Source organism: Lactuca serriola, chromosome 2 (assembly GCF_051521515.1).
Source record: "Lactuca serriola cultivar US96UC23 chromosome 2, Lser_US96UC23_V15, whole genome shotgun sequence".
NCBI classification, from domain to species: domain Eukaryota; kingdom Viridiplantae; phylum Streptophyta; class Magnoliopsida; order Asterales; family Asteraceae; genus Lactuca; species Lactuca serriola.
Window position 1 is genome coordinate 114,525,754 of NC_136409.1, and position 27,133 is coordinate 114,552,886.

Consider the following 27,133-nt stretch of genomic DNA (forward strand, 5'->3'; position numbering starts at 1 on the left):
CTTTTGCTTATCTTGGCTTACTGGTAGGTATGAACATAAAGCTTGTTGAGAATTAAGCTCTGATGGTTGAAAAGTTTAAAGTTAGGCTTTCTAAGTGGAAAGCTAAATCCTTATCTTTTGTAGGTCGCCTAACTTTTGTTTGTTTGATTTTGTATATTCTTCCCCTCTACTAATTTTCTTTGTTTCGTGCTCCGAGGAAGATTATCTATACGCTAGATTGTATTAGAAGTCGATTCCTTTGGGAAGGTGATGATGACAAGAGGAAAATAAAGTGGTTTGATTGGGATATTGTAATCAAACCAAAGAATAATGGAGGTCTAGGCATTGGTTGTTTTTGAAATGACCTCCATTGGACTACCCTCGGTGTGTAGACAAAACTCCAACCAACCCCAACCTCGAACAACCGTCGGAGCTACCTTCAACGACCACCGTGACCATCTCCGCCTATTTTGGCTACTTCTAGCCACCCATTTTCAAAACTGAAACTACCACTAGAATCACTAAGAGGTGCACAACAAACCCCCTCTAAGCAAACCCATGTGGCAAGTCGTCGAAATTTCAACTGTTGAAACCCTAGTTGTCGTCGCCTATAAGGGAGGAACACGAAGGTTAAGGTTAAAGTATGTATGGGAAAGAGCAAGAGGAGACGACATTCTTATGGTTAAAATCAAAGATTGGACGTATGGTGGTGACGGTTGACGGGACGGTGGCAGTGGTTGTGTTAGCTGACATTGATGAGAGAGGAGTTGAAAGGGTGGTATTTGTTTAATCTTTCTATTTTTTTAAATCTCTTAACCATAAAGAAAAATTTAAAATAAATTAAAAAATGTATAATTGTTTTTTTTCTATAGGTTAAAGACAAATCATGACAGAGAATTTATTGGTGAGCAAAAACCGCACCGCAACTAAAATTAATCGCATAAATCGCAACCGCAATAAAAACTGATTGTGAGGTTTTCAGTTTTTCAAAAACCGCAAATTTGCGGTGCGGTGCGGTTATTAATTTTCAAAAACCGCAAAAAAACCTGCACCGCGCCGTATATAGGGTTAATGTCGTAAAAACCATCAAGTTTTTAGGGTTTTGTCGGTTTTGCCCAAAGTTGAAATTTATGTCCGTTTTTACCCAAACATTTTCGAAAAAATGTTCAGTTTTATCATTTTACCGGTGATAGCAGGTTTTCCAGGTTACCATTATATTAAATTCGCAAAAAAACCCTTAAGTTTACCATTTATTTGCGTTTTTACCCTTAAGTTTATAATTTTTTTACACTTTTACCCTAAGTATATTTTTTTCATAATATACATATTCATGCAGAAAATCGTATTTATATACGAAAAATATTTAATTAAGTATTGTATTTATAATTTTTTAATTATATATATATATATATATATATATATATATATATATATATATATATATATATTTGTTTTTGTGTGTGTTTTTTCATGGTTATACCATTTAAAAAGATAAATAATATTTTTGGAATTATGAATATGTGTTTTATAGATATAGTTTGTAGAAGTATAAATACATATTTTTAGTTTTTTATATGTTAATATGTATCTATACTTCTAAAAATATATGTATATATATATATATATATATATATATATATATATTTATATAAACATGTTTATAAATGAACAAGTTTTTTATTGATATTTATATTTTTAAATACATAAAAATACGTATTTGTAGTTCTAACAACATATTAATTTGTTTTTTATACATCTTAAATGGTTTATCCAAGAAAAAAAAACTCATACACACACACATACATATATATATATATATATATATATATATATATGTAAAGAAATAACATTAAAAAAATGTAAATACAATATTTAATTAAAAACATTTCATATGTAAATATGATTTTTCTGCTTAAATACGTATAATATGAAAAAAAAATACATAGGGTAAAAGTGTAAAAAAAAAATTATAAACTTAAGGGTAAAAACGTAAAAAAAAATTTAATAAAAAAAAAAAAAAAAAAACCCTATAAATTTAAGGGTTTTTACGAAGTTAATATAATGGTAACCTGTTATCACCAGTAAAAGGGTAAAACTGAACATTTTCTGGAAAATGTTAGGGTAAAAACGGATATAAAATTCAACTTTGGGCAAAACCGACAGAACCCTGAAAAGTTGAGGGTTTTTATGACATTAGCCCCCGTATATATTATATACAATTTTTTTTATTAATTATTAATATATTAAATATTAAAAATAAGACAAGTTTCATGGATGAAAGAAGAAAAAAATTATAGAGGACAAAAGTGTTAGTTTTTTGTTATGTTTAAATTTGGAAAATGGTGAAATTTCACAATTTTAAGATATTTATTGTTAATTACTAGTGATTTCACGTTTTTAAGCTATTAGTTGTTTATGATTTAAGTTAATTGTCTGATACCTTATTTTATTTATTATTATTACAAGTAATATGTTTGAACTCATAAAACCGTTTGAACTCTAAATTGCGGTTAAAAACCACACCAAATCTATGCGGTTAATAACCGAAACACACACACACAAAAAAAAAAAAAAAAAAAAAAAAAAAACCACACCGCAAAAATAGTCGCACCAAGCGGTTTTGAAAATGGATTAACCGTATTTGCTGTTAGCAATAAGATTTTGGCCAATAACCGCACCAAACTGCACCGCGCTCATCCATAACATAAATTACAGGAACCTCCCTTCTGTGGTGGTGGTGGAAGAAGGGAGAGAGAAAAGGGTGGATGGAGAAGATAGTACCATGGTGGTGATAATGGTGGAAGCCTTTTCTGGTGGTAATGGTGTTGGAAGATGGTGGTGGTTGTCGGTGGCAAAAGAAGAGAGAGGAAAAAGGGTGAGGGTGTAGACTTTTTCTAAATTATGAGTTAATAATAATATAAATATTAATTTAAATTCTAATTAACCAGAAAGAAAAAACTAAAAGAAATTTAAAACGGTACAAAAGTCATTTTATATATTTTCTATACACAATGGAACCACGATATAAATTGAAAACCACATGGACTTTCCATAACAAAAAAATAATAATAATAAAATAAAATAATTAGGAACTAAAGCCCAAATTTTGGCAAACCACATGGGAAGATTTGTCTTGAACTAATTATACTTATTTATTAAATTACAGTTTTTCAAATTGTAAAAAAGTAAGATGAAATAAAATGTGATTATTTTTTGGATTTTAAAAAGAGTGATTGACAAATAAAATGACGCTTAGGTCGCACGAAAAATGTGAAAGGTAAAACATGACCATACCCTCCAACCTTAAAAGGAATCAAATCCCAATCATTGGCTAATAATTTGGTATTTATATTGCCACATCAACATCGGTTGGATGCCACATAAGCAAAAAGACAGAATGTCAATCATTCAAAAACTAATATTACATTACTATCATATGTAAAATTTAAAGTACATTGCCAATATATTAGTAATAAAAGAAAAAATGTGTTGCTATTTTCCCGGAATTTCTCTAACATTAAACATTCTATAAACAATGGTGTAAAATGTACATCAGTTTACATTACATCTTTTGAAGTTCGATTTCCATAAACCAAGTGAAGCAGGAAAAAAAACTAACACTTTTTAACTGACATTAAACCTACTAACAAAAATAAAGAAACCTAACTTTTGTGATTATAAATTTACCCATCCAAAAAAAAAAAAAACCCTACAAAATCAATGAATTTAATTTTAACAAGACCTCAACTTGTTGGAAAGATAAAGCAATTGACTAACATTTGTAGAAGGGTAACTTTGTAATAACTTGAGATTTGCTGTGAAATCTCCAGCAAGCAAACGCCTCCTAACCAGAATCAGCATTGCACAGCAAACCCGAAGGAGAGTCTCCTGTAGATGTAATAGAACGAGAGAGTAAATGACCATTTTACCCTTGTATCTAGACAATATAGAAATGTTGGTTGAGTTGACTCACTTGAGGTCCCTCAGGGTCGCTTAAGAGTGCATCCCAAATGTGAAGACTATCAGAAAAGTTAAACTCCTGAGTCAGTAAAAGTGTGATCCATCTAAATGCGTAGAACTGTGGGTTTACCTGTCATTACAAGAAGGGCATTTTAGTCTTTTCAGCGACATTCACTTGATGTAAAAAAAATGAATTTCCGTTTACTTTTAGACAAGAAGGAATCTTGGCGCATGTTCTTTTTTTTTTTTTTTTTTTTGCAGCAAGTGTTGTATGAACTTTGAACAAAGACCTTTTTGTTCTTTGGACAGAGTAAATGACCATTTTACCCTTCTATCTAAAAAAAGACCGACTATTTGAAAACTAACTATTATAAAGTGAAACTGCTGTATGGATAGATGATGTCTGTTGTATTGAAAAAAAAAACTACTTCTTTTGGACTGAACCTGTCTCAATGAGAGTAAATGACCATCTTACCCTTCTATCTAGAAGTAAATTTGAATAAAAAAGACTGCTTATTTGTGAACTGTTATAAAATGAAATTGTTGCATGGATAAAGTGCTCAATGGATAGTTGATGTTTGTCTTTGTTGTATTGACAAATACTTTTTCTTTTTTGGACTCCATGAATCATCTCATGAGTAAATGACATCTTTACCCTTTTTTCTATCAAAATTGTTGTATGGATAAAAGAGATCAATGGATAAATGTCTTTCTGTTTTAAGTAATGTATGAACACATACAGTTTCTTTTTGGACTGAATAAACTGTCTGAACGAGAGTAAATGTAAATGACCATTTTACCCTTCTATCTAAAGCGATTTTTCTTACTTTTGTTGTGACCTCAAGATGACGCCATAGCTCTTCATCATGTTGCTTTAAAAGCTGTGATAATCTTGAAATTGTGGATCGAATGCCAACAATACTATTATCAAGTTGCTGACAAAAATTATCTCTAAAACCACTTATTAACTCAACAAAGCAAAAGAAAGTATCTGCTTCAGCATTAACCTGTATAAACAAATCAATATCAACTAAACAAAAATCATGATTTGATATAATGACAAATCAATGTTATTTTATTCACTTACAAAAGAATCCTCATTAGGGTCATTTCTGAAAACATAGAACAAAGGTGCCAAAAGTTCATTCATCCCTTGCACATATCTTATCCCTTGGTTCAGTTTTGCAAATATGATGAGTATGTTTTTTAAAGATTCTTGATTGGCTTTTGAAGATGCTGAGTCACCAGAGAAAAAAGGTATGTCTTGATGAGTTCGTTTCACATCACGATCTATCTGCTCAATGATCTCAGAGTCCTACAAAGTATTTGATTTAAGAATTGAATCCAAAAATCATTCTTTCTTGTGTGAGAGTGGAATCATACCTGAAAGAATTGGTTCCAAATGCTAGTCTTCCCTAGGCTTAATGGATGCTCCCCATGAGGTATTTTTGACCTTTCCAGTAACCCTTTTCCCTCACTTAGATCACCATTTTTAAGAGATGCAGAGACTTCCAATGTCCTGGTGATTTCTGACTGACTAGCCACAGAAACATTCAGAATCATGGAGCAAGAAAGAAGTCTACTAAGGAATTATATGAACTAAAAACTTACTGGATTCATCAAAAGGTTCTCTTTGAACTGTTTGTACTGAGCTCTCTTCTTAGCCAATTCTGATGACCAAAGCCCTTTATCAGTTGGAAGATATGCCAACAACAACTGAAAGTATGTAATGGAAGAATCACAAATGAATCTATTTCAAGTTTCAAACACATAGAGCTCAACACTCTACACAGGTCGCATTTTGTTACTCACCTTCCATACAGTGGAACGGATGCCAGCAGCATCTGGAATACCCAACAAACAGAGTTGTCGCAGTTCTCCAATGTTTATAATCTTCCTCGATAGCTACATTCAACAGAAATCAACGAAAAAAGAGGTGTAGAGACTAATGATTGCGTTTGTTATCATTACTAGTATTTGAATTTCGGTTATTACTTGGGAACCAACTGTTTTCGCTAGAAAATGTTTTTCGTTCAGTGAAAACCTTGATTGATCGTATTCTAGAAATTAGAAGCATGAAAATCTTCTGATTATGTAAATTCAGATGTCTAACCTCTTCTAATAACTGTGCCTGACGTGAAACATCTTCAATGGAGGAACTAACGTCGTTATCACTGTTCACGCTACGGGTCGATGAATCCCTAATTCTCGTCTTCGGAGTCGGTTCCTGTTTGATTGAAGTAGGAGGTGGCAACGGAACATGCGGTTCATTCAGAGAAGAATCGGATGACGTGACGGAGGAAGATTTGGAAGGGTAACTACCGATACCATATCGATCATCGTTCGACGACGAAGGAGGCGGAGGCGGCGGCGATAGCGATCGTGATTTCGGTGGTGGAGATGTGGTAACTGTGGGAGAAGACCACATGGGGCTGTTGAGCCAATCAGGAAGGCGTTTCTTCACCATGATTCTGCAGATTCTGGTTCTGTGAATGAGGGTTTGATTTTGATTCACACAGTGGTGAGTGCGTGTTGTATTTGTATGTGTGTTGTTTGTCTCGTCTTTGGAAATTGTTACAGCTGTGTCTCCGGCCGTGTGTTGTCATCGTCTTCCTCGTGGAACCGCCATATTGCTTCCAATCAGTGCTGTGCCCCACGTTTCTTGCCACATCTTTAATTGTAGAGTTTTTGAGGGGATTAATCCAAAACAATTTCATCTAGATTAAATCAAAAACTTTAGAGTTATCTATGGTCTCATCTTATTATATAGACATTAAATAAACCAATCAAACTTTTAGTTAAATATTTTTTTAAATATAACCTTAAAAAAATGATCAACTTCCTCAAAGGCTCTCATTTATGTAAATGTAGTCCAAAATTTTATCTGTTCGGATTTCAACGTTAATCCGTCACTAATATTTCGTTCTCTGTCATAAATTTGTTACTAATCCATCGCTAGTCCGAAATTTTATGGACCCAATTTTTTACTTCTCTGCAAAAAAGTCTTAAAAATAAACGGACCAGCCTTGGGTCCTATAAGATTGTCGGGGTATGGATACCACGAAATGGTTCGTAGTCTAGGTGGTCACGACCGTAGTTAGTGTACACCACCCCAGACCTTAGTGGTTCTTAGTGGTCGTTGTGCTTTCTGATGGGGAGAACGAAGAGCACGTCCAATCAGATTTCTTCTTCTCTCTTTTTCTCTCTATCTCTCTCTACAATAAAATATATATATTTTTTTATTTAAAATCAAAAAATAAAAGAGATATAGTGGTGGGTATACCAACATTTTAATGGTGGTCAGTGGTTAGTGGCTATGACGTTATACCCACCACTATAGTGGTTAGTGTTAGGTGTAACGGATGGTCTAAGTGTTGTTCAGATCTCATATTGTAATGTGATTTCAGAAAATTTAAAGAAAAAAAAAATAATCAAACTCAAACATTGAAGTTTTTCTTTGAAGAAAAACATGGATTTCAGGAACCATGTTAGTATTACATGTTTATTTGTTTGGATTTTATGTTCATATGTTTAAAGTGCCGGTCTAGATTATAAATAGTGTATTTGGAATGCGAAGAGCATGTCCGGGATGCAAATATTTGATTTTCAACTTTTTGGTAAAAAAAACATTTTTTTGTTAGATTAGTCGGTAGGCATGTTAGTAACTTGTGTGTAGCCCAAGAACCCTTAAAAATGATTCATGTTAGATTAGTCGGTATGCATGTTAGACAACGGTGACTTGCTGATAGGATTATGTTATAAATGATTCATGATTTTCACCGTATGAAAAAACGATTGTTAACATTGGAAATCTCATTACCACCTTCAGCAGTCGCTAAGCGAAGAAAAAGCTAGCTTTTTATAACATATTATAAAAGTTATTTATAATGTCTGAAGATATACAAAAGTTTTTCAACTCAATGGAAAGAATCGAAGAAGCACGTAGGGTTAGTGCAACACTAGAGGAGTAAGTTGAAATGGTTGGTACTACAGTCGACTTAAATAAAAGCAACATGCTATTGTTTGAAGTTCATATAGACACAGCTTGTTTGCATCATATGTAAGTCCCTCATAATCATCAAGAACAAGTACAAAGAAAAAAAAATGTAACGTTTTTTTAAACATTGATATGTAAAGTTCTAAGTAATCAATTTCCCAACACAAAATGACCATTTTAGAAAATTCAAAGCAAATTAGAAAAAGACAATGAAGGCCAAAACTGTGAAGTGTCCAAGACATCTCAAACTCTTAAACAAGATTCAGAAAGAAAACTAGCCAATTTAGTCTATAATCTTGCCAATTAAAAACCCAAATTTATTCATGAAGTAAATTTATGAGCTTTATCAATTATCATTCATGCTTTCCAAATTTCAAGGTTGATAAACATCAGGAAGCTGGAGACCCACACTTGCAGCAGATTTTCCAAGTATTCTCTTCATTTCATCTGTTCTATCAACAGCAATGTTGTATGAAAATAGTAACTCCTACAACATCACAATTCACAAGCATCATGAAACTTCCATTAACACGGGATTGTAACATGATTTTGCAAGATCAAGATGGAAAATGTTTACCTGGTGATGATGGACACTGTTTATAAGGAAAGTATAATCATGGGCAAGTTTGATTTTTTGCTGGATGAATGATGTCTCTAACCCATCTCCATTTTTCTTGAATTCCGACTTTATGAAGTCTCTGAAATGGGTTTTGTGTTCTTCCTTCCCAATGTGTTTCTTCACTGCTTTCATTAGCTCTCTGTAAACCTTTGCAGCTTTTAAAGCTTCACCAGAACCCATCCTCTTGATTCAAATCAATATCTACTGTAATTTTCCCTCTTTTCTTACTCAAAATAGCCTATTCTGGTTCAATTTAAGCAGTAAAAACTATTAGGGTTTGCAGTCAAATCAAAAGATCCGATTAACCTGAGAAACTTTAGATTTGGATGTCAATCACAGAACTTTCCGGATATAAATTCCGCATTGAGGTCGTTTCCAGATTAACAGCGAATATATGTAATTTGTAGCAATACAAAATCTGTTTGAAACGCCTACTTTAAAGAGTTTAAAATCAATGTTCGTTTTGAAGTCAATAATTAAATCGTATCGAAAATTCAAAGGAAATATGTAGAAATAATGATGAAGAAACTAACCGCATGGAGCGTTAGATATACCGTCGGATATACTGCTGCTGGCCACCGTTCGCCGGAGGAGGATTGGAGGTTGGGGCGTATTGCTAGACTCGTAATGTCGGACCAAATGCTTGTGGTTTGTTGAAATAAAACGTCGATTCTCCCCTAAAGTTATTCCTAATGTCGTTTTTGCACCAAATTTTGTTATAAAACCACTAAAACGGCCATTTTTCATTAAAATTTTGTTATCAAGGTTGTCAAGGTCGAGATCTTACATTATGATAATCATGAGACGGAACAACTGTACTGATTTCTCGAAAACCGAATTTGATCAAAAGTCAATCCCAACTCATTCTCAGCTTGATGAAGGTATAAAGCTTTGATCTTGATCATTTATCCTCTTAGATCTCTTAGAGTGGGGTTTGGACCATTTTGGTCTAAAGGTGGAAGCTTTGTGGGTCAATCCGATTTCTAAGACTTAAAGTTGCCACTCTCAGTGTTAAATGAGTCCCTAAGGCAGAAAGTTGCCACCTTTGATGTACTAATGGGTTCATGCATGAGTTAAGACCATTTCCATGGAAGTAGAGTGTTATTTTTTGAGTTTGAGCTTATATGGGTCATGCAAAGCCATCAAGTAAGCAACTTTATGGTTTAAGACGTCAATAAGGACTTGGATCTGTAATTGTAGCTTCTGGAGTAGAGTATTAAGCACTTAATGGGAAAGTGACGTAACAGGGGGATTATGCTGATCGTAGATGAAGGTACGCCCAGCGTACTCACCATTTGGCTTGTACGCTTAGCGTACATAGGAGTACGCCCAGCGTACCAATCATATATGGGTTTTGGCCGTTTTGGGCCTCAGTTTGGGCCATGCAAGGGATTTTGGTTCTTTGGGCCTTAATTGGCCATCAAAAGTCAGATAATGTGGGCCAAGGAGATGCTCGGGCTTAGGGTAAAGCCCATTAGTGGATTTGGGCCTAATTTGGCAAATTAGGCCATTAATGGGCCACTAGCGGGCATGGAAAGCCTACCTAGTGTAAAAGATATATTCGATCATAGTAAATGAGTACAAAAAAGGATCTAGTCTAGAGCTTCATAAATATCTCACTCACTAATCATTATGACTACATCTCTCAAGCACACATCTACAAGTGGACAAACCCACCTTATATAGAGGTGTTTACATGTCTCTCTCTCACTCTCATTTACACATGTGTCAAAAGGCAAATACTCCACATGCAAGTGGGTTTTACAAAAGTCAAACATTTACAAAGTCAATCATGAATAACTTTGCACCCAACAATATCAGGGGGCATTTTGAACCTACATTATATACGTTGTCAATAACTATCCATATAGTAATAAAATTTTAGTAAATATAATTTTTAACATACTTACCGTAACGTATGGAGAGCTAAGATATTGAGAAGGTTTCAATAGCCTAACCAGACGACTTGGTTTTGCAATAAGAGGCCCGAGTATATGATTTTCGCATCTACAAAAAAATATTAATTTTTTTAATATACTTTCAAAAAATAAAAGAATTAAGGGAGAATTTCATATATGCCCCTCTTAAACTTCAAAATATCATATTTGCCCAACTTAATTTCTCAATATCATATTTACCCTTCATAAACCTTCAAAATATCATATTTGCCCAAATCCTTTTTTATAATGTTTTTAATATTTTATAATCATTCTTTATACCTTAGAATTATTATAATAATTAAAAATATTAACCATATTATCCTTACGTCTATGATAATGGAATGTGAACTTCTAAATTGTAAGAATATCGCTCTTTTGACAAACAAAAAGATTCATCTTCAACCCTTTATATAGAATATATATTTTGATTGTCTAGTTTTTGTTGTTGATTATTATTATCATGTTGTAGATACATGTTATTTTAGATATTACCATTAATATTTTAATGTTTAAAATGTACATATACAATATTTTAATATTTAAAAAAGGGTATATATGATATTTTGATGTTTTAAAAGGATATATATGATATTTTGAAATATTATGAAGGGTAAATATGATATTTAGAAATTTTATAAAGGGTAAATATGATATTTAGAAATTAAGTTGGGTAAATATGATATTTTGATGTTTAGGAAGGGTATATATGAAATTCTCCCAAGAATTAATATACAAAAAAAAAAAAATTATAACCTCCTTCACGATTTGTTTTTGTTTTCTACAATCAAACTCTTGTTGATTATCAACATCATCATCCTTGTTTACTCGATTTGATATCCGTGGACTACCGAATTGTTGGCCCATCGGGCTTGGCATCCGATAATTAACATCCACATTCTCATTCCCCTACATTTAATCAAAAAATAATTAATAAAAAAACAAATAAAAATTAACAATTAATTATTTTACCTCAAAAACTATGTTAAAAATTGATAGTAAATTTCTAAAATTAATTATTTCACCTCAAAAGTTTCGTTAAAAAATTCTCCCAACTCATCCTCTTCTCGAAATCCCTATTTATTTTTCATTCCTCGGATTTCTTCCTCCAAATATTGAAGTTTTGCCAGTATTTATCGGGTTGTTCTTTTGTTAATTCACACTGTATGAGTTTGTTCGGTGGACTGGGTAGATTGGCTGATTCCACAGGATGGATCAAACGAAGATACCCCCTACATAAATTATTTGATTTATCAATAATAGTTGAAAAATATTAATATACTAGATTCTACTTTTACCATTTTACTTACATATTTTCTAAAGTTGTAGCGTACAGAAGAAGAGACTTCAGACGATTCACAATTCAAACTAGTAATATATGACAAATAATGTGTGGTAGAGGACTTGGCATCAGAGGCAATCATTTTTTTGTGTTGATGCGCCTCGTCCTGGTCAACATCGAAAACATCACAAATTTTCTCCCAAGTCAACATCCTAATATGAAACCATTGCAAAATACGAGGATATAAATTATTTCGTCGTATCGCAGCATTTCCTCGAACTATTGGGGACATCTCCCATATCCATATCTTGTAATAAATATACATTAATTTATAAGTGTTAGCAATAAATAAAATTATCAAAAAATAAAGACGTAAAATTTTATAAATATATTTTTTAATTAATTAAATATACCTCAAAAGAATAACAAAATCCGATAATGTATACACATAAGGTTTTGTTGGATGTTTGGACATATGATCCTCAAAAATTTTAAACATACCCGACAATTTAGGGTATATTTTACTCCATAGATACCCCCCCCCCCCCCCAATAGAACTTATATTTAAAAACAAAAATATTAGTTAAACGTATAAAAATTAGTATTTTATTAAAAATATTAAATTGAAAAATACATATTCCATCCATCTAGGTTCCCCACCACCCACAAAAATTCCTTGGTGACTTTATCATTGAGATCTTTTCCCAAAAAAACCTTGATTCAGAATATTTAGCAAAATGGAACGGATACCGTCGTGAGTCGATATTTCATCGAATCGTTGATTCAAAATAAGGAGTTCTAAATCTTCTACAAGTAAACTAGTGTTCGTGCGATATGGGAAGACTCTGGACCGAAATGCATTTTCACCGTATCCATGTTTATACATTGTTGAAAATTCGATCCTTGATCTAGGACACGGCCCATGTAAATTCCGAACACAATACAAAACTCCTCGGGCCCAAATGATAATGTACGTCTAGAAAACCTAAAATGTAGACGTTAAGTTTCGTCCATTTCAGCAGTAGGTGTGACAATAACATATTTTATAACAAACCCGAAACAACCAAAACAAAATGTTATTTTATCAATACATTATACTTCAAAGTATCTACACATTATAAACATAAAAACTTCTTCAAATAGATAGTGCATTGCTATTGTATGCTATAATCGAGACATAGAAAATAACATACTTTTTCATAAAATGCAAACATTGAATCATAACATATATACAATCATTAAAATTCCGTAGAAACAATTTTTTTTGATTAAAAATAAATATATATATATATATATATATATATATATATATATATATATATATATATATATATATATATAACCGTATGTTTTATGAAACCTACCGCTTCTTCTTTTTTTCAAAATAAAAACCATAGAATTGACAATATATACAAATGTTTATTGGTTATAATTTTTTTAATAAAAAAACCGAAAAAAAAACTACGCTTTCGCTATTTTTTAGTTTTATAAAAAAATCATGAAATAATACTATATATAAAATTTCGGTCATGTTGGATCAAATTTAAAAAAAAAAATACACAAAAAAAAATTACGTACGGTTCTTACGAAACCGTAGGTGTACAAGTCGAAACTACACAATCTGTGCATTAGGCACTTGTACACCGTAGGTTTCGTATGAAATCTACGGTTTGATTTATTTATTTTTTTGATTTTTTTGAAATAAAACTTAACCCCATATACAAAACCTACTCTTAATCACGAACAGGGTAAAATTTTGATGAAAAGTAGACAAACCTAGTTGTTTTTCGGGTGCTCCATTGAGATAAAAAAAAAAAGGCAAACCAATAAAACATTAGTGAAAAATGACCTAATCTGAAAAATTAAACATTATATACTTTGGGCTAATGGGTCACGAAAAAAATAAACGGGCCGTAAAACAGTAGTCCATTACCACGAAATAGTAGATTTCAAACAAAACAGTAGTTAATACCCGTTGACTGCACTTTTATGGGTTATTTTGGGATAATGACTTAAAATGGTAATATATTTTTCAATTTGGTCACTGAGTTTTTTTTCGTTCACATTTACCCTTTCAACTTGTTAAACTGTACACATCCAGTCCTTATGACCGGTTACTCCAGGTTAGCCGGGAAAAATGACTTATTAGGGTAATATATTTCTCATTTTGTACACATTTAGTCCTTAATATTTTTGTATAGATGTAGTCCTTAATATTTTTTTGTTTCAAAATAAGTCATTTTTTGTCTTTCTATACGCATTGTAAATTTTTCGATGTTTTTCGATTTTTTTTCTTTTCTCTACTTACCGACAACACCTACTACCAAATCCTGCGTCCGTCCCTGATTGATGAGGTGTGTGGGGCTGTTGATGCTTATGCCCATCACAGCCTCGACTGATTGGTTGCATATGTCTTGTGGTTTGTTTTAGGTTTTGTATTTCGAACGTCGTAACTTCTTCATACGATATTTGATTTTAACGATCTTTATATCTACGTGTTCGTTTTTTAAGTCTGCTATAACTTTCGTTAAGATTACTCTCGTTAAAAAATAATATGTTTTTACTTACGATTTTATAAAAAAAACATTCATATATGCATTCATAAAAAATGTGTGGATATAAAGATCGTAATAAAAAATATATTACTTTTTAACGGGAGTAATATAAACGAAAGTTGTAGTAGATTAAAATACAAACGCATAGATATAAAGATCGTTAAAATCCGAGATAGTATAAAAAAGTTATGACGTTAACAACACATGACCTAAGCAACCAAATAGTCGAGATCGCGATAGACATAAACATCAAAAGCCTAAAACACCTCGTTAATGATTGTTTCATGTAAGATGTTGTGAGAAAAACTTAAAGAAAACATTCATAAGTATTGAATGAGTACAAAAACAAAAATAAATTATTTTGCAACAAAAAAATTAAGAACTAAATGTGTATAAAAATATTAAGGACTAAATGTGTATAAAATGATAAATATATTACCCTATTAAAACATTTTTACCGGTTAACCTGTAATAACCGGTCATAAAGACTGAATGTGTACAGTTTAACAAGTTGAATGGATAAATATGAACAAAAAATAAACTCAGTGACCAAATGTGTACACATCAAAGAATATATTTTCATTTTAAGTCGTTATCCCGGTTATTTTTGGCTAAGATGTATTTTTTAGGGAGAATTTCATATATGCCCTTCTTAAACCTCAAAATATCATATTTGCTCAGCTTAATTTCTCAATATCATATTTACCCTTCATAAACCTTCAAAATATCATATTTGCCCAAATCCTTTTTTATATTGTTTTTTAATATTTTATAATCATTTTTATACCTTAGAATTATTATAATAATTAAAATTTTTAACCATATTATCCTTATGTCTACTTCTAAATTGTTGGGATGTCGCCTCCTTGACAAACAAAAAGATTCATCTTCAACCCTCTCAATGGAATGTATATTTTGATTGTTTAGTTTTTGTTGTTGATGATTATTATCATGTTGTAGATGGAAGATATTTTAGATATTATCATTGACATTTTGATGTTTAACAAGGACATATACGATATTTTGATATTTAAGAATGACATATATGATATTTTAATGTTTAAAAATGATATATATGATATTTAGAAATTTTATAAAGGATAAATATGATATTTAGAAATTAAATTGGGTAAATATGATATTTTGATATTTAAAAAGGAAATTCTCCCTATTTTTTAACTATTATTTGATAAGTGCAAGATTAGTAAATAGTAATCTCCCTGAAATAGAAAATCGTGGAGAAAAACAAAATTATAGGTCCTACACTCCCACATGATTGGGGTCAACAATTTCGTACATAAGTCAAAGGGAAGTTTGTTGCTTCTCTTGGAAGCTACCATCAATTCCTCAACGTTGAACGAATCAAGCAATGACGATGATCTTCAATCCCTAATATTTTCCCTAATTTCTTAAAAAAGATGATGAGGTGGGTTCACACTGATTTACTACTTTTGATCCTCAATTCTCATCATCATCGATTACTGCAGCTATAGATGGAATCGAAGAAGAAACCGCTAGAAGAAACAAACAATAACAAGGAGGAGAAATCGAAAATCATTCCATGGGAAGATTTCCAACAAGAGCTTGCTCGTCTTTCCAGTCTTTCCTCCGCCCTTGACGAAGCTAATCAGAAGAAATCCATAATCCGAGAGAAGCTCAACTCCTTTTTACAGGTAGGAATTAGGAATTTAGGATCAAGGTTTTAATTTTACGGTAAAAAAGGCGATGTGAAATCAGGTTAATCAGAATCGTGAAATTGATTCAATGTTGCGCAGTTAGAAGCAGAATCGATAAAATGGTCAAATGAGCTTGACGAGATGCGGGAGAAATTAGAAGCTCGAAAACTGTTAATGGGAAACATGTCAATGCGATCAAAAGCTGTACGAGAGAAAACGAAGAAACAGGAAGAACAACTTAACTCTGAGATTCGATCTCTTCTAATGGTTGGTTCTGCTCTCTCTGTAGCTACTAGTCGATTGCAGGTAATCAATTAAGTATTAACCCCATGTTTTCATCATTCAAATTCTTTCTTTTGTTCTTCTTGGTTTAAAAACAATAAAGAAATATGAATTTGGTGTTGGATTCAGGAAGCAAATAAGTCCTTGCGAGGAGAAAAAGGTTATGCTCATCACCTTCAGAATTTGCAGAAATTGTTGAGAATGCAGCAACAATTTATGGTGTCACAGATTTCATTGCTGTATCCTGTGAAAGTTGTGATTGGGCATACACGTGAGAGCTACAACTTGATTTATATTTATTCTCATTCTCATTATCAATTTATCATGTATATACCCTTTTTAAAATCCGTATCCGTCTAATGTATGTCAAACACAGTATAACCTGTTATGTGTTCTGTCACATGCCAAACACAGTACAACTTATTTTCTGTTTCGGACGGTACAACATGTTTTTGTTTCGGCCGTTATTAAGTTCATAATTTTTCCTTTAACATCACTCTCAGTCCAATAAATGTCAAACGCAGTCCAATGAATATCAAACGCAGTATAACCTGTTATGTGTCATGTCACTTACCACTATCGGTCACTATCAGCATCTTTGACATCAGTATGTCCAATGCATGTCAAACACAGTACAACCTATGATTTCTGTTTCTGTCACTATATAAGGGTCATAATTTTTTTTCTTATTAATTTTATATTTTTGTTAAATTTGATAGGGAAACATGATGTACAAAAATCCCTAGATGCAACATCAATGACTATTTTAGGGCATTTGAGTGTGCACCCTTTTACGAAGATGAATTTTTTAACCGACAAAAAGGAGGCCTTGAGTTCGGCAACTGCGCTCGGTTATATTGCTCATGTCCGTGTTCTTTCTTTCCTAAAATAATTGCAACATTTGACTCAAATTTTCTACACATGATTTAATAAAATGTTTTTTTGGTATAATCATATGAAATAAGTGGTTTTCTTGTAGGCTGTTTCATTACTTGCGTTATATATAAAAGTTCCTTTGAGGTATCCAATACGATTGGGAGCTTCTAGAACATATATATGTGATTATACTCCTCCTTTAGTTGAATCTATATCTGAATTCACATCAACAAAGCCGATTGAATTTCCTCTGTTTTTGGAAGGGAAAGAAACGACAAGATCAGCTTATGCAGTATTCCTACTTAATAAGGTTTTACTTTGTTTTTTCTTTAATATTTATATTTAAATTATGGGGCTAAAATTAACCTGATGATGACATGTGAATCTGTGTAGGATTTAGAGCAGTTGTTAAACTTCATTGGGGTTGAAAGTTTAGGGCCACGTCATGTGTTGGCAAATTTCAGAGAGCTGCTAAATAACATTCTTTCCCACGAATATATTAATTCATAAAGAAATGGTTTCTTTGTGTTTTTACATTTTTTACTAAATTGTTTTTATTCATTGAGGTGTAAATGTGTAATTCGTGTATTTGAGTAATGAGTGGAGAGAAAAAGAACAAATGGGTTCTCTCATTTGTTCCTTGATAAGTTGATATTACATTTATAGTGAGATTGTGATTAATGAGCATTTTGTATAAATATATATAATATATATTTAAGATCAGCATTGAGCATTCTACTTGGTTGGTTCTTTTTCATCTTTATGGATTTTTTTGGCCCAAAAATATTCAAATTTTAGTCACTTTTTTGAACAATCTCGTACATATTCAATTAGTAACTAGGGAAATTGTCAGAAAAGTCTTAATATTTTTGGAAAAGTTATATTTGAGTACCAATTTTTTATTTGAGCAATAGGTCTCGATTATTTGATTTTACATGATAATATGTCATTTCCTATTAAAATAAAAAAATGATTTTTTTTGTAAATTCGAGCCAAATTGAAATAGTCGGGACTTTTATGTTTAAAAAAAATGGAACTGAAGTATAACTTTTCCGAAAGTATTTGGACTTTTCTAACAATTTCTCTAGTAATTACTACAAATTCAAAAAAAAACTTTGGAACAAAATATTATTATTATTATTTATACAGTTTATAGTTACAAACTACAAGTATAACTTGGAAAGTGAAAATATATATAAAATGTTCAATATTTTATTAGGAAAATGACAACTACACCCTATGAAGTTTCTAGGGTTTACTCTTTTGGTCATTTAACTTTTTAAGTGGCTTTTTAAGGGAACAAATTTAGTTTTGTCGGTTCCAACATGTCCTTTTTGAGAAAACGAAGGGGTAAACCGGTTACCCCCTTATGCCACTTCACTTATTTTTATATTTTAATAAATTAAAAAAACTAAAAGGTCCAATGACATCTCTCTCTCTCTCTCTCTCTCTCTCTCTCTCCACCATTGTCATCACCTTCTTCCTCACTGGAAACCACCATCGTCCGCCATAAAACCACCACAGCCCCACTCCCAACAACCCTGATATGTGCACCTTCTTTTCTATTCGATCAAAGCTGGATTAGGAAGGCGGAAGCAGTGGAGCTCTTGTGCTACAACCACTCGTCGCCGCTGTGGTGGGTGGTACCCATTATCACCGGTGATATTCAACACTCATTACTTCTGCTGTTCTTGGCTCTAACAGGTGACGACCAGAAGAGAGTACTGCCAATGAGGAACTACATATATGTTTAGGACCGAACCCATCACCGGGACTATACGGTCGGAACTGTTCATGTCACCGGCCACCATGGTAGGTGTTGACTGTTCTTGGAGATTTTTGAATGAGTTCTGAACAAAAAAGAAAAAGGGTTACCTAAGATTGATGGAGGAGTAAGGAAAAATGATTGGAAGCTGCTTGATGGTCGAAAAGAGATGAAGACATGAGGGAAAATGGTGATTCTCATCGGTTTTTCTTCTCCGGTGAACAGTGGCGGTGATCCTGTTTGCGGTCGGAGGCTTGCTTCAACTGGCCATGGCGATGGTTTGGTGGTGATTGGATCAGTCTGCCATCAAAATAGAAGAAAGACGAGAGGATGGGTTGAAGAAGACAACAACTTTGGTTGTTGCTGGGTTTTTTCTGGTGTGTGTGTGTGTGTGTGTGTGTGTGTGTGTGTGTGTGTGTGTGTGTGTGTGTGTGTGTGTGTGTGTGTGTGTGTGTGTGTGAGAGAGAGAGAGAGAGAGAGGTGGGCCCCAAGTTTTGTCTATGTGTCCTCTAAATAGGCTAAAACAAGTAAAGGGGACTAAAAGAACAGGTTGTCCACAAGTTGGTTCCCTCATAAAACCACGAAAAAACTTAAGTGACTAAAAGGGTCGGTCCTAGAAACTTCATAGGGCGTATGTGTCATTTTCCCATATTTTATTTGTTTCAGTTTTAAAGCATTATTGTGAGAATCAAAGAGAAAGAAATTTAATAAAAAAATTGAAAATCATGTAGAAAAAATTAATATATATTCACAATATTAACTTTACGCATTAAAAAAATGTCGTTAAAATTTAGAAATCAAGTTCAAACGTCTATCACCATTTGATCTCATTCTCATACCCTCTTTTCATATTAACATAGTAGTATAGTATTTAATAAACTGAACTTAGGTTTTAGAACGAAAATATACTTTTGGGTAAATTTGACAATTTTTCCCTGGCAAATTGTATATTTAGTTTTTCTTTTTAAAAGTTAATTCTGACTTTCTATAATGTTTTTTTCTCATCCTGACCAACATAAAATGACAATTTTACCTTTTCTATTTCTTTTTTGATATATTTTTGATCTTTTGTTATTAACAATTTAAAAGAAAACCAAAAAAATTGAGGGCACCACCCCAAAGGCACAAACATTTATCATTTCCCTTAATCTAACCCACACCCTTCAATTCTTAAGCAATTCATTTTCTATTTGAGAGATGGGCCGTCGGAGCTAGAGAGAGAAGGATCGTTGTAACCACCATAACCGTTTTTGCTGGAAGATATCTCTCACCAGTGTCAACATGGATCAGTATTCCAACAACTCGTTCTTCTCAAAATTACACCACCATTATCTTTTACCCTATTGTCTCTAATTTGCAGGTCAAACATCTTCTACATTCAACTATCACCGCCTACGCCATAGATCTTCTCCGTTCGATTAGTGTCCGCATCACCACGCCATCTAGGGTTTACAAATCTACACTTTATATACATCTCTCTGTGTGTGTGTGTGTGTGTGCACGCGCGTGTTAATCTACACTCCATAAACAATTCATTTCTCTTTTCCATCTCTTTCCCTCCCGAGGTGGTGGTGGTTGCAAGAGGTGAAAGGGGATGTTGATGGTGACAAGTGGTGTTTGTTGGAGCTAAAAAAGAGGATAATGGAGAGAAAGAGAGATGAAAATGATATAAGAGGTGACTGGAGGTGGCCAGTGGTTGAAGGTAGGTGGTGGCCGAAACTCTTCATCATCTCCGATGTTTGTTGGTTGGTGGTGGTGGTGGTGGTGCCGGAAAAACATATCTGGTGAAGTAGAGAGAACGAAATTTGACATTTGGATGAAGAACCAATCGTGTAATTTACTCTATTTTTTATTTTTTTTACAAAATACTATTTTTAACCGGTTTAAGGACCAAACAAGTGTTACTTGTGGATTGATTTTGGAATCATCATATAATCTCTAATATAAATGATCTGCTATTTGGGAAGAAAAAAAAAGGGGGGGGGGATGTTTACAGTCTCATTATAAAGAGTTGAGTACAAAAAGTGTAATAAAAAGTAAAAACAAAGTATATAATAAGGTAACGATTCTTAGAACACTATCAGGTATCTCCTGCCTCTATCATATTATCATGCCCTCAAGCTGGTAATTGAAGTTTTACATTGTTCTTCCAGCTGTGTTCATACAAAAATAAATAAACATTTCAATATTTACATTTTCATCCAAATTTAATAAAAAAAACTAATTAAAACGCATATTACCTTTCAAAATAGTAGTAGAAGAAATCAGCATACAGCAATGTCTGAACTAGTCCTGCTATCCAAGCTGCAAGATATGTAACAAATTTTTTTTACCACAATTCATATGTTTTTAATATAACATAAAAGGATTTAAAAAAAAAAAAAAATCTTTTCTTTGTAATTTTTTCATTAAGAATATAGGAAAAAAAACATACTGATCCAATGGACATAATGAGTCTCGGTAAAGTAACGATAGATCCAGTTGAAAATATACAATCCACGATATGCTCTACACAAGAAAAATTAAAAACATTAAATTATTATTCAATAGTTTTCCATCACATTATATTATGAATATATGAATAAAAGTGTAAAGGAGAAATGCATTACCCTAGAAGAAATACATATTGACCAGTCAAATTATCGATATTTCTTGTTCTTTGAAGCAAAACCAGTTGAGGAAGTATTGCAACAGCTTCCAAGTATAAAGAAAATGTCCACATTATCTACTCAAAAAAAGTCACAATTAAACAGATATAATTTAAACCAACATATATTGCTCATAAAGAAACACATACCTCTTTGAAAGTGAACTTTTCATGAATAAGTAGGGCTAAAAGCAAACAAGGAAGCACAAGAAAATAATGGCGAAAGGTGTCTTGATCTTTATCATAGGATCTTCTGACAATTTTGTGGCGCCTTATATACCAGACTATAGAGAAAGAGCTTCCAAGAAATATTAATTTCATGGTTGTGTTGTATAATGAGATGAAGTCTGTGAATATATCCAAGTAACGAGTAGCAAACACCAGTGCATAGAGCTCTTGAGTCTTCAGAGAAACCCCTGCATGAAACATTGGTGTTATTGATAGTATGAACAATTTGTGATTATATAACTTAGAAGAAGTGTAAATCGGAAAGTGAAAAAGACGAAAGATGTCATGTTGATCAGGAAGAAGGAAGAAGGACTAATCACTTGTGGAATCCATGGCTATGGCTAACAGTTATGCAGAATACTCTTTCGAATTCCAAAACATCTAGCAAATCAGTTACAATTTGCACGATATCATAAACCCTAAATGCCACACGCAAAATTGTCGAGAAATCCACTTGATGTTTGTAGAAATCAAAATTACACGAACAGATAAGATAAAACAAGTTGAGAGTCCATTAACGAGCAATCGAGAAACAACTATTTCTCCAAACAGACTAACGACATCATCAAATCGGCTCCAAATTAACCCAAAACAGCATTTTGAGTAAACGAGAAAGTCATGGAGCTAAGAATTCCCAAATTTCGTATACTACAAACAGTATAAATCTGCAAAAAGCGCAACAGAAGTATGGTGAAAATGGGGGCAAACCAGCGCAGGATTTGATGGTGTGTATCTTTAGCAGCAAGACGAGGACGCTGGCGAGATGAGTCATGTCTCCTGCAAGTCTGAATATATTCATCGTTGCTGTTGTCTATGGATCGATGAACACTCGAGTAAATGAAGGAAGAAGAATGTAATTGATGAGAAACTGGAACAGATCTGCTTGGAAAAGATGTTTATAGAACAGATCTCCCCGGCTGATCCAAGCAGACAAAAATCAGGTTCTTCTTCGCTGCCTGTTTCTCTTTCTTCAAGGGCGAAAGTAAAACCCCTGGAAACGTAGTTAGAGAACGACAAAAACGGGTCGGGTTTCTTTTCATGGTTCGGATTTGAAGATGGGCTTCTCTATGATAATATCATATTTTTCTTTTTTTCTCATTTAAACATAAATAAAGGTTTACATTTATTTATAAAGCCCTTGTACAAAATTTAGAGCAAATAATGACTTGGGATAATTATTTGTAACGGCAATCAACTTTTTTTATGTATATATTTAATTATTTATGTTTATTTTTATATATGTTTTATCATTGATTTTGTTTATGATGTTCAAAAAATAATTTTATGACCGAATCTTGAATATCTAACCGGTCAAAATGAAATTTATAGTAAATAAAATGAATTTTCCAAAGAAAACTATGAATTTTTCGGTCAAGATGAATATACACACCAAAAAATATAGGCTCAAACACAAATATACACACTCATAAATCTTTTTTTTTTTTGAGTGTTTGTTTTATAAAAAGATTTCTTGTACATATTTAGACACGTAAGAATCAATTTGCTAGTTGAAGAACATACAATCCCAAACCTAAAAATCTAAAATTCCATAAATGAAATCTCTTGAGCTTCAAGTTCTTATAAAATTATGTTTTTTTTCTGAAATTCCAAAAGCAAAATCCCTTAAGTGATTGTTCATTAGCTTCAAGTTAATGTAAAATTGTTTTCTTGTGAAATCCCAAAAAAAAAAAAAACAAAGCCATAAAATCTAGGGTTTGTTTATCAGAAATGAAATCCATAAACATAATTTTTTATTTGTGAGTTATGAAGTTCTTAGAAAATGAACATAATTTTTAGATCTTGAGTTTTCGTATGTGAGTTCATCCCCAGAACTAGATGAATACCCATATCAGATTCTAAATTTTGAGTGTGTGTATGTTTTTTAGATTCCATATATCAAGTGTGTGTACGTATTTATGTCCATGTGTTTAAACCCATGTATTTGTGTGTTCAAGAACCGATTTCACACAATTTGTGTGTACGTCGGATATTCATCGAAGAAGATAACCAGAGATACCATAAGAAGTGAAAAAGTTGATCCAATCATAATGATATATTTTGAACATCATAAATAAATTAAATGGTAAGACATGTACAAAAAAACTTAAGTGACTAAATGTGTACACGAAACAAAGTTCATTGCCCTTACAAGTCATCAACCCCAACCATTTCTTTTAAACCCAAGTATCAACTTTTTTAAAATCATAGATTCAAATCATAAATTATATCAGAATAATAAAAATAGCGGAAGTCTAAATCTTAGAATCCTTAGCGATGTGCTTGCAGTACAGTTAAGCTTTCCCCATCCCTCTCTCTCTCTCTCTCACAAAGCCACTGGGAAACATTGAATCAACAACTATAAGCATAAATCTTAGTGGTTTCCTTAATATACCACACACTACAATACACATATAATGCATACAAAAAAAAGTCTTTCGGATCTCGTGTCGATCTGCATAAAAACAAGTATTTCGGCTCTCATGTTGATCCACATACAAACAAGTATCTCGTCTCTCATGTTGATCCACTTAACGTCACAATGGATCTAGCGTCAGACTAGTCATCAATGGTGGATATCTAGGCTCATAACTCTCGTGTTGTTCTACCATCAATCGACGATATTATAGGTTCATAGTTGTAGTGTTGTTCCACCATTAACCCCTTAACATAACATATCAACATATCATACAATCAAACAATTAGGCGATCATCAGGAAAAAATAACATACTAGCCTATTTGTCTAATTAGTTGCGCCCGATCCCACATCGACTGGGAAGGAGAACTAAGCATTCCTTATAAGGGGTGTGGATACCTTCCTTAACATAACGTGCTTTAAAGCCCTGAGGGCAGCGGATCCCATAAAAACTCTACAGTTAAGTGTGCCCGGGAGAGAGCAATCCAGGGATGGGTGATCCTCTGGGAAGTTTTTGTGTTGGGAGCCCAAAGCAGACAATATTGTGATACGTGCCAGATGGGGATGTTACAAATAGTATCAGAGCTGGGGCACGGGTCGATATGTTCGACAGGGACGTCGAACCTATAATGGGGGGTAAAGGTGGGTTGCACCTGATCCCACATCGGCTTGGAATGAGAACAAAGCATTCTTTATAAGGGGTGTCGATACCTTCCCTAACACAACACGTTTTAAAGCCATGAGAGCAGCAGATCCCATAAGAACTCTACAATTAAACGTGCCCGGGCGATAGCAATCCAGGGGTGGGTGACCCCCTTTGGAAGTTTTCGTGCTGGGAGCCCAAAGCTGACAATATTGTGATATGTGCCAGAGGGGATGTTACATTAATCCTAATCAAAAACCCTTCTAATTTTCGAAATTAAGGTTTAGGGTTATCAAATTTTAATTAGTTAAATTTTAAGGCATTTAAAATAATAAACAATGAAACTAGAGAACCCTAAGGTAACCCTATAATTTTCGAAAACAAGGCATGGGGGCTAGGGTTTCAAGAAACCCTATCAATTTTTTGAAATTTGTAAGAGGTTGGGGTTTATTTTCGATAAACCCTAATCTTGATCAATTCACCTCATGCATATTCAATAGAAAACAATGGCTCTGATATCATAAGAACTCTACGGTTAAGTATGCTAGGGCGAGAGCAATCCAGGGATGGGTGACCCGTTGGGAAGTTTTCGTGCTGGGAGCCCAAAGCAGACAATATTGTGAAACGTGCTAGAGGGGGATGTTACATTAATCCTTATCAAACATCCTACTAATTTTCGAAATTAGGGTTTAGGGTTATCAGGTTTTAATTAGTTAAATATTAAGGAATTTAAAATAATTAATAAGGAAACTAGAAAACCCTAAGGTAACCCTATAATTTTCAAAAACAAGGCATGGGGGATAGGGTTTCAAGAAACCCTATCAATTTTTCGAAATTTATAAGAGGCTGGTATTTATTTTCGATAAACCCTAACCTTGATCAATTCACCTCGTGCATATCCAATAGAAAACAATGGCTCTGATACCACAGATGAGTTTTATAGGTCATAAATAAAACATGTACATGAAAAAATCTCTTAACACTTGAGTGCACATGCAACCTATAAAGATCTATGTTTTCTCTAATTAATAGCAACGTACTATGAATATTAAGAAACCTAATGAAACCCTAATAATTTCGAAAATCATACAAATGTTAGGGTTTACATACCTTAGAAATGTTATTTTAAACAACACCTTGAATCCCTTCCTTTGTGTCTTTAGAAAGCAAGCATAAAAATATGATGCATGTATTGGCTCACACCCAAACTCCTAGAAACGCTAGAATGAAGAGGAGAGAGAAGAGACGGATAAGCCTATAAGAAAATGTATGAATGAAATTTTTTGGTCTTATGGTCCTATTTCTAATTTAGGTAACTTGCAATTAAAGCCAAATTTACATAATAGATTTAATCCCTATTCAAATCCTTTCATTATCTGCATCCAGGAGGCTTCCAGAAACCCTAGAAGAACCTCAAAATCGTCCACCTTTGGATGGTTCTAAAATTTTCTTCTTTTGTTCAACTATTGAAAAACTACAAGTCACCTCTTGCACCTTTAATTAATTCCAATTAGTCACAAATTAACTTCAAATAAAAAAAAACTTATCAATTAATAAGTCAATTATTTAACTATTGATCTCATGTTAATTTATTAATCACATAAAAAATTAACAAATCAATTATCTATTTCCAATTAATATATCACATAATATATTAACAAATTATTTATCTCTCTCCTAATATCATTTCTAGTTATTTCTGGTTATGAGGGAAAGCCAAAAAGGACTTTGCTTCTATTTGCAAGTTTAAACTAATTTAGTTATGAGCTGTCACACCCCCAAACCAAGGATGGCGGAAACGTTCGAGGGTGGAGGACTTCATGTAGAGTATCACAACAATGAGTATAATAGTGCTCAAAGTAAATACAACCATCATAAATATAACTGAAAAAGTTACACCAATGTATATGTTTACATGATTCGAATCAATTACATTATGAAACAAAATGAAATATTTGACGATTTATCGTCCCATCCTCAAAACGTTGTTGGTTTCCTGTTTTCACTGAATTCCTGAGAATACAAGTAGTTTTGAAAAGTGTCAACATAAAGGTTGGTGAGTTCATAAGAGATTTTATTGGAGAAATAGACCGTTTTCCTTGTAAAAATGATATGATATGTATTCAGAAAATCCGATATTTTCTTTATAAAGTTTATGTAATGTAGTCTCATAACCGACGACCAAAATGTATAAGTAACCTTTCTTATTAAAGGAAAATAAAATGTGCTTAAATTGACATAAACGCACTTGAATTAAATGATGTTCCCGCAAA

The 27,133-nt window shown here is 32.8% G+C and overlaps 4 protein-coding genes across 6 annotated transcripts; 1 reads left to right on the forward strand and 3 right to left on the reverse strand.

Annotated features, from left to right (window-relative positions):
- Positions 1-3,484: 3,484 nt before the first annotated feature.
- On the reverse strand, positions 3,485-6,658 carry LOC145086654 (uncharacterized). The gene is made up of 8 exons (XM_079024474.1): positions 6,053-6,658; positions 5,752-5,844; positions 5,551-5,655; positions 5,323-5,472; positions 5,027-5,254; positions 4,767-4,946; positions 3,953-4,069; positions 3,485-3,867 (listed from the first exon to the last, which is right to left on the reverse strand). Exons 1-8 carry the CDS (start codon positions 6,404-6,406, stop codon positions 3,712-3,714), a joined length of 1,383 nt encoding a protein of 460 aa, XP_078880600.1. The 5' UTR covers positions 6,407-6,658; the 3' UTR covers positions 3,485-3,711.
- Positions 6,659-8,034: 1,376 nt separating this feature from the next.
- LOC145086655 (complex 1 protein, LYR family protein) lies at positions 8,035-9,245 on the reverse strand. Of its 2 annotated transcripts, none has more exons than XM_079024475.1 (3): positions 9,089-9,245; positions 8,514-8,798; positions 8,035-8,423 (listed from the first exon to the last, which is right to left on the reverse strand). In XM_079024475.1, the coding sequence occupies exons 2-3, from the start codon at positions 8,733-8,735 to the stop codon at positions 8,310-8,312; spliced, it is 336 nt and encodes a 111-aa protein (XP_078880601.1). In that variant the 5' UTR covers positions 8,736-8,798; positions 9,089-9,245; the 3' UTR covers positions 8,035-8,309. The 2 variants fall into 2 exon arrangements, with proteins under 2 accessions (XP_078880601.1, XP_078880602.1); XM_079024476.1 differs by having other exon boundaries at positions 8,514-8,793; positions 9,089-9,242.
- Positions 9,246-15,615: 6,370 nt separating this feature from the next.
- LOC145086656 (vacuolar protein sorting 38-like) lies at positions 15,616-17,901 on the forward strand. 2 transcript variants are annotated; one of them, XM_079024477.1, is made up of 7 exons: positions 15,616-15,755; positions 15,817-16,002; positions 16,105-16,311; positions 16,417-16,558; positions 17,007-17,152; positions 17,267-17,473; positions 17,557-17,901. In XM_079024477.1, exons 2-7 carry the CDS (start codon positions 15,823-15,825, stop codon positions 17,671-17,673), a joined length of 999 nt encoding a protein of 332 aa, XP_078880603.1. In that variant the 5' UTR covers positions 15,616-15,755; positions 15,817-15,822; the 3' UTR covers positions 17,674-17,901. The 2 variants fall into 2 exon arrangements, with proteins under 2 accessions (XP_078880603.1, XP_078880604.1); XM_079024478.1 differs by having other exon boundaries at positions 15,616-16,002; positions 17,569-17,901.
- A 2,985-nt stretch (positions 17,902-20,886) lies between these two features.
- On the reverse strand, positions 20,887-22,778 carry LOC145086657 (ER lumen protein-retaining receptor). Its single transcript, XM_079024479.1, has 6 exons — positions 22,512-22,778; positions 21,726-21,991; positions 21,538-21,653; positions 21,363-21,436; positions 21,169-21,232; positions 20,887-21,081 (listed from the first exon to the last, which is right to left on the reverse strand). The coding sequence occupies exons 1-6, from the start codon at positions 22,600-22,602 to the stop codon at positions 21,045-21,047; spliced, it is 648 nt and encodes a 215-aa protein (XP_078880605.1). The 5' UTR covers positions 22,603-22,778; the 3' UTR covers positions 20,887-21,044.
- Between the last annotated feature and the right edge of the window lie 4,355 nt (positions 22,779-27,133).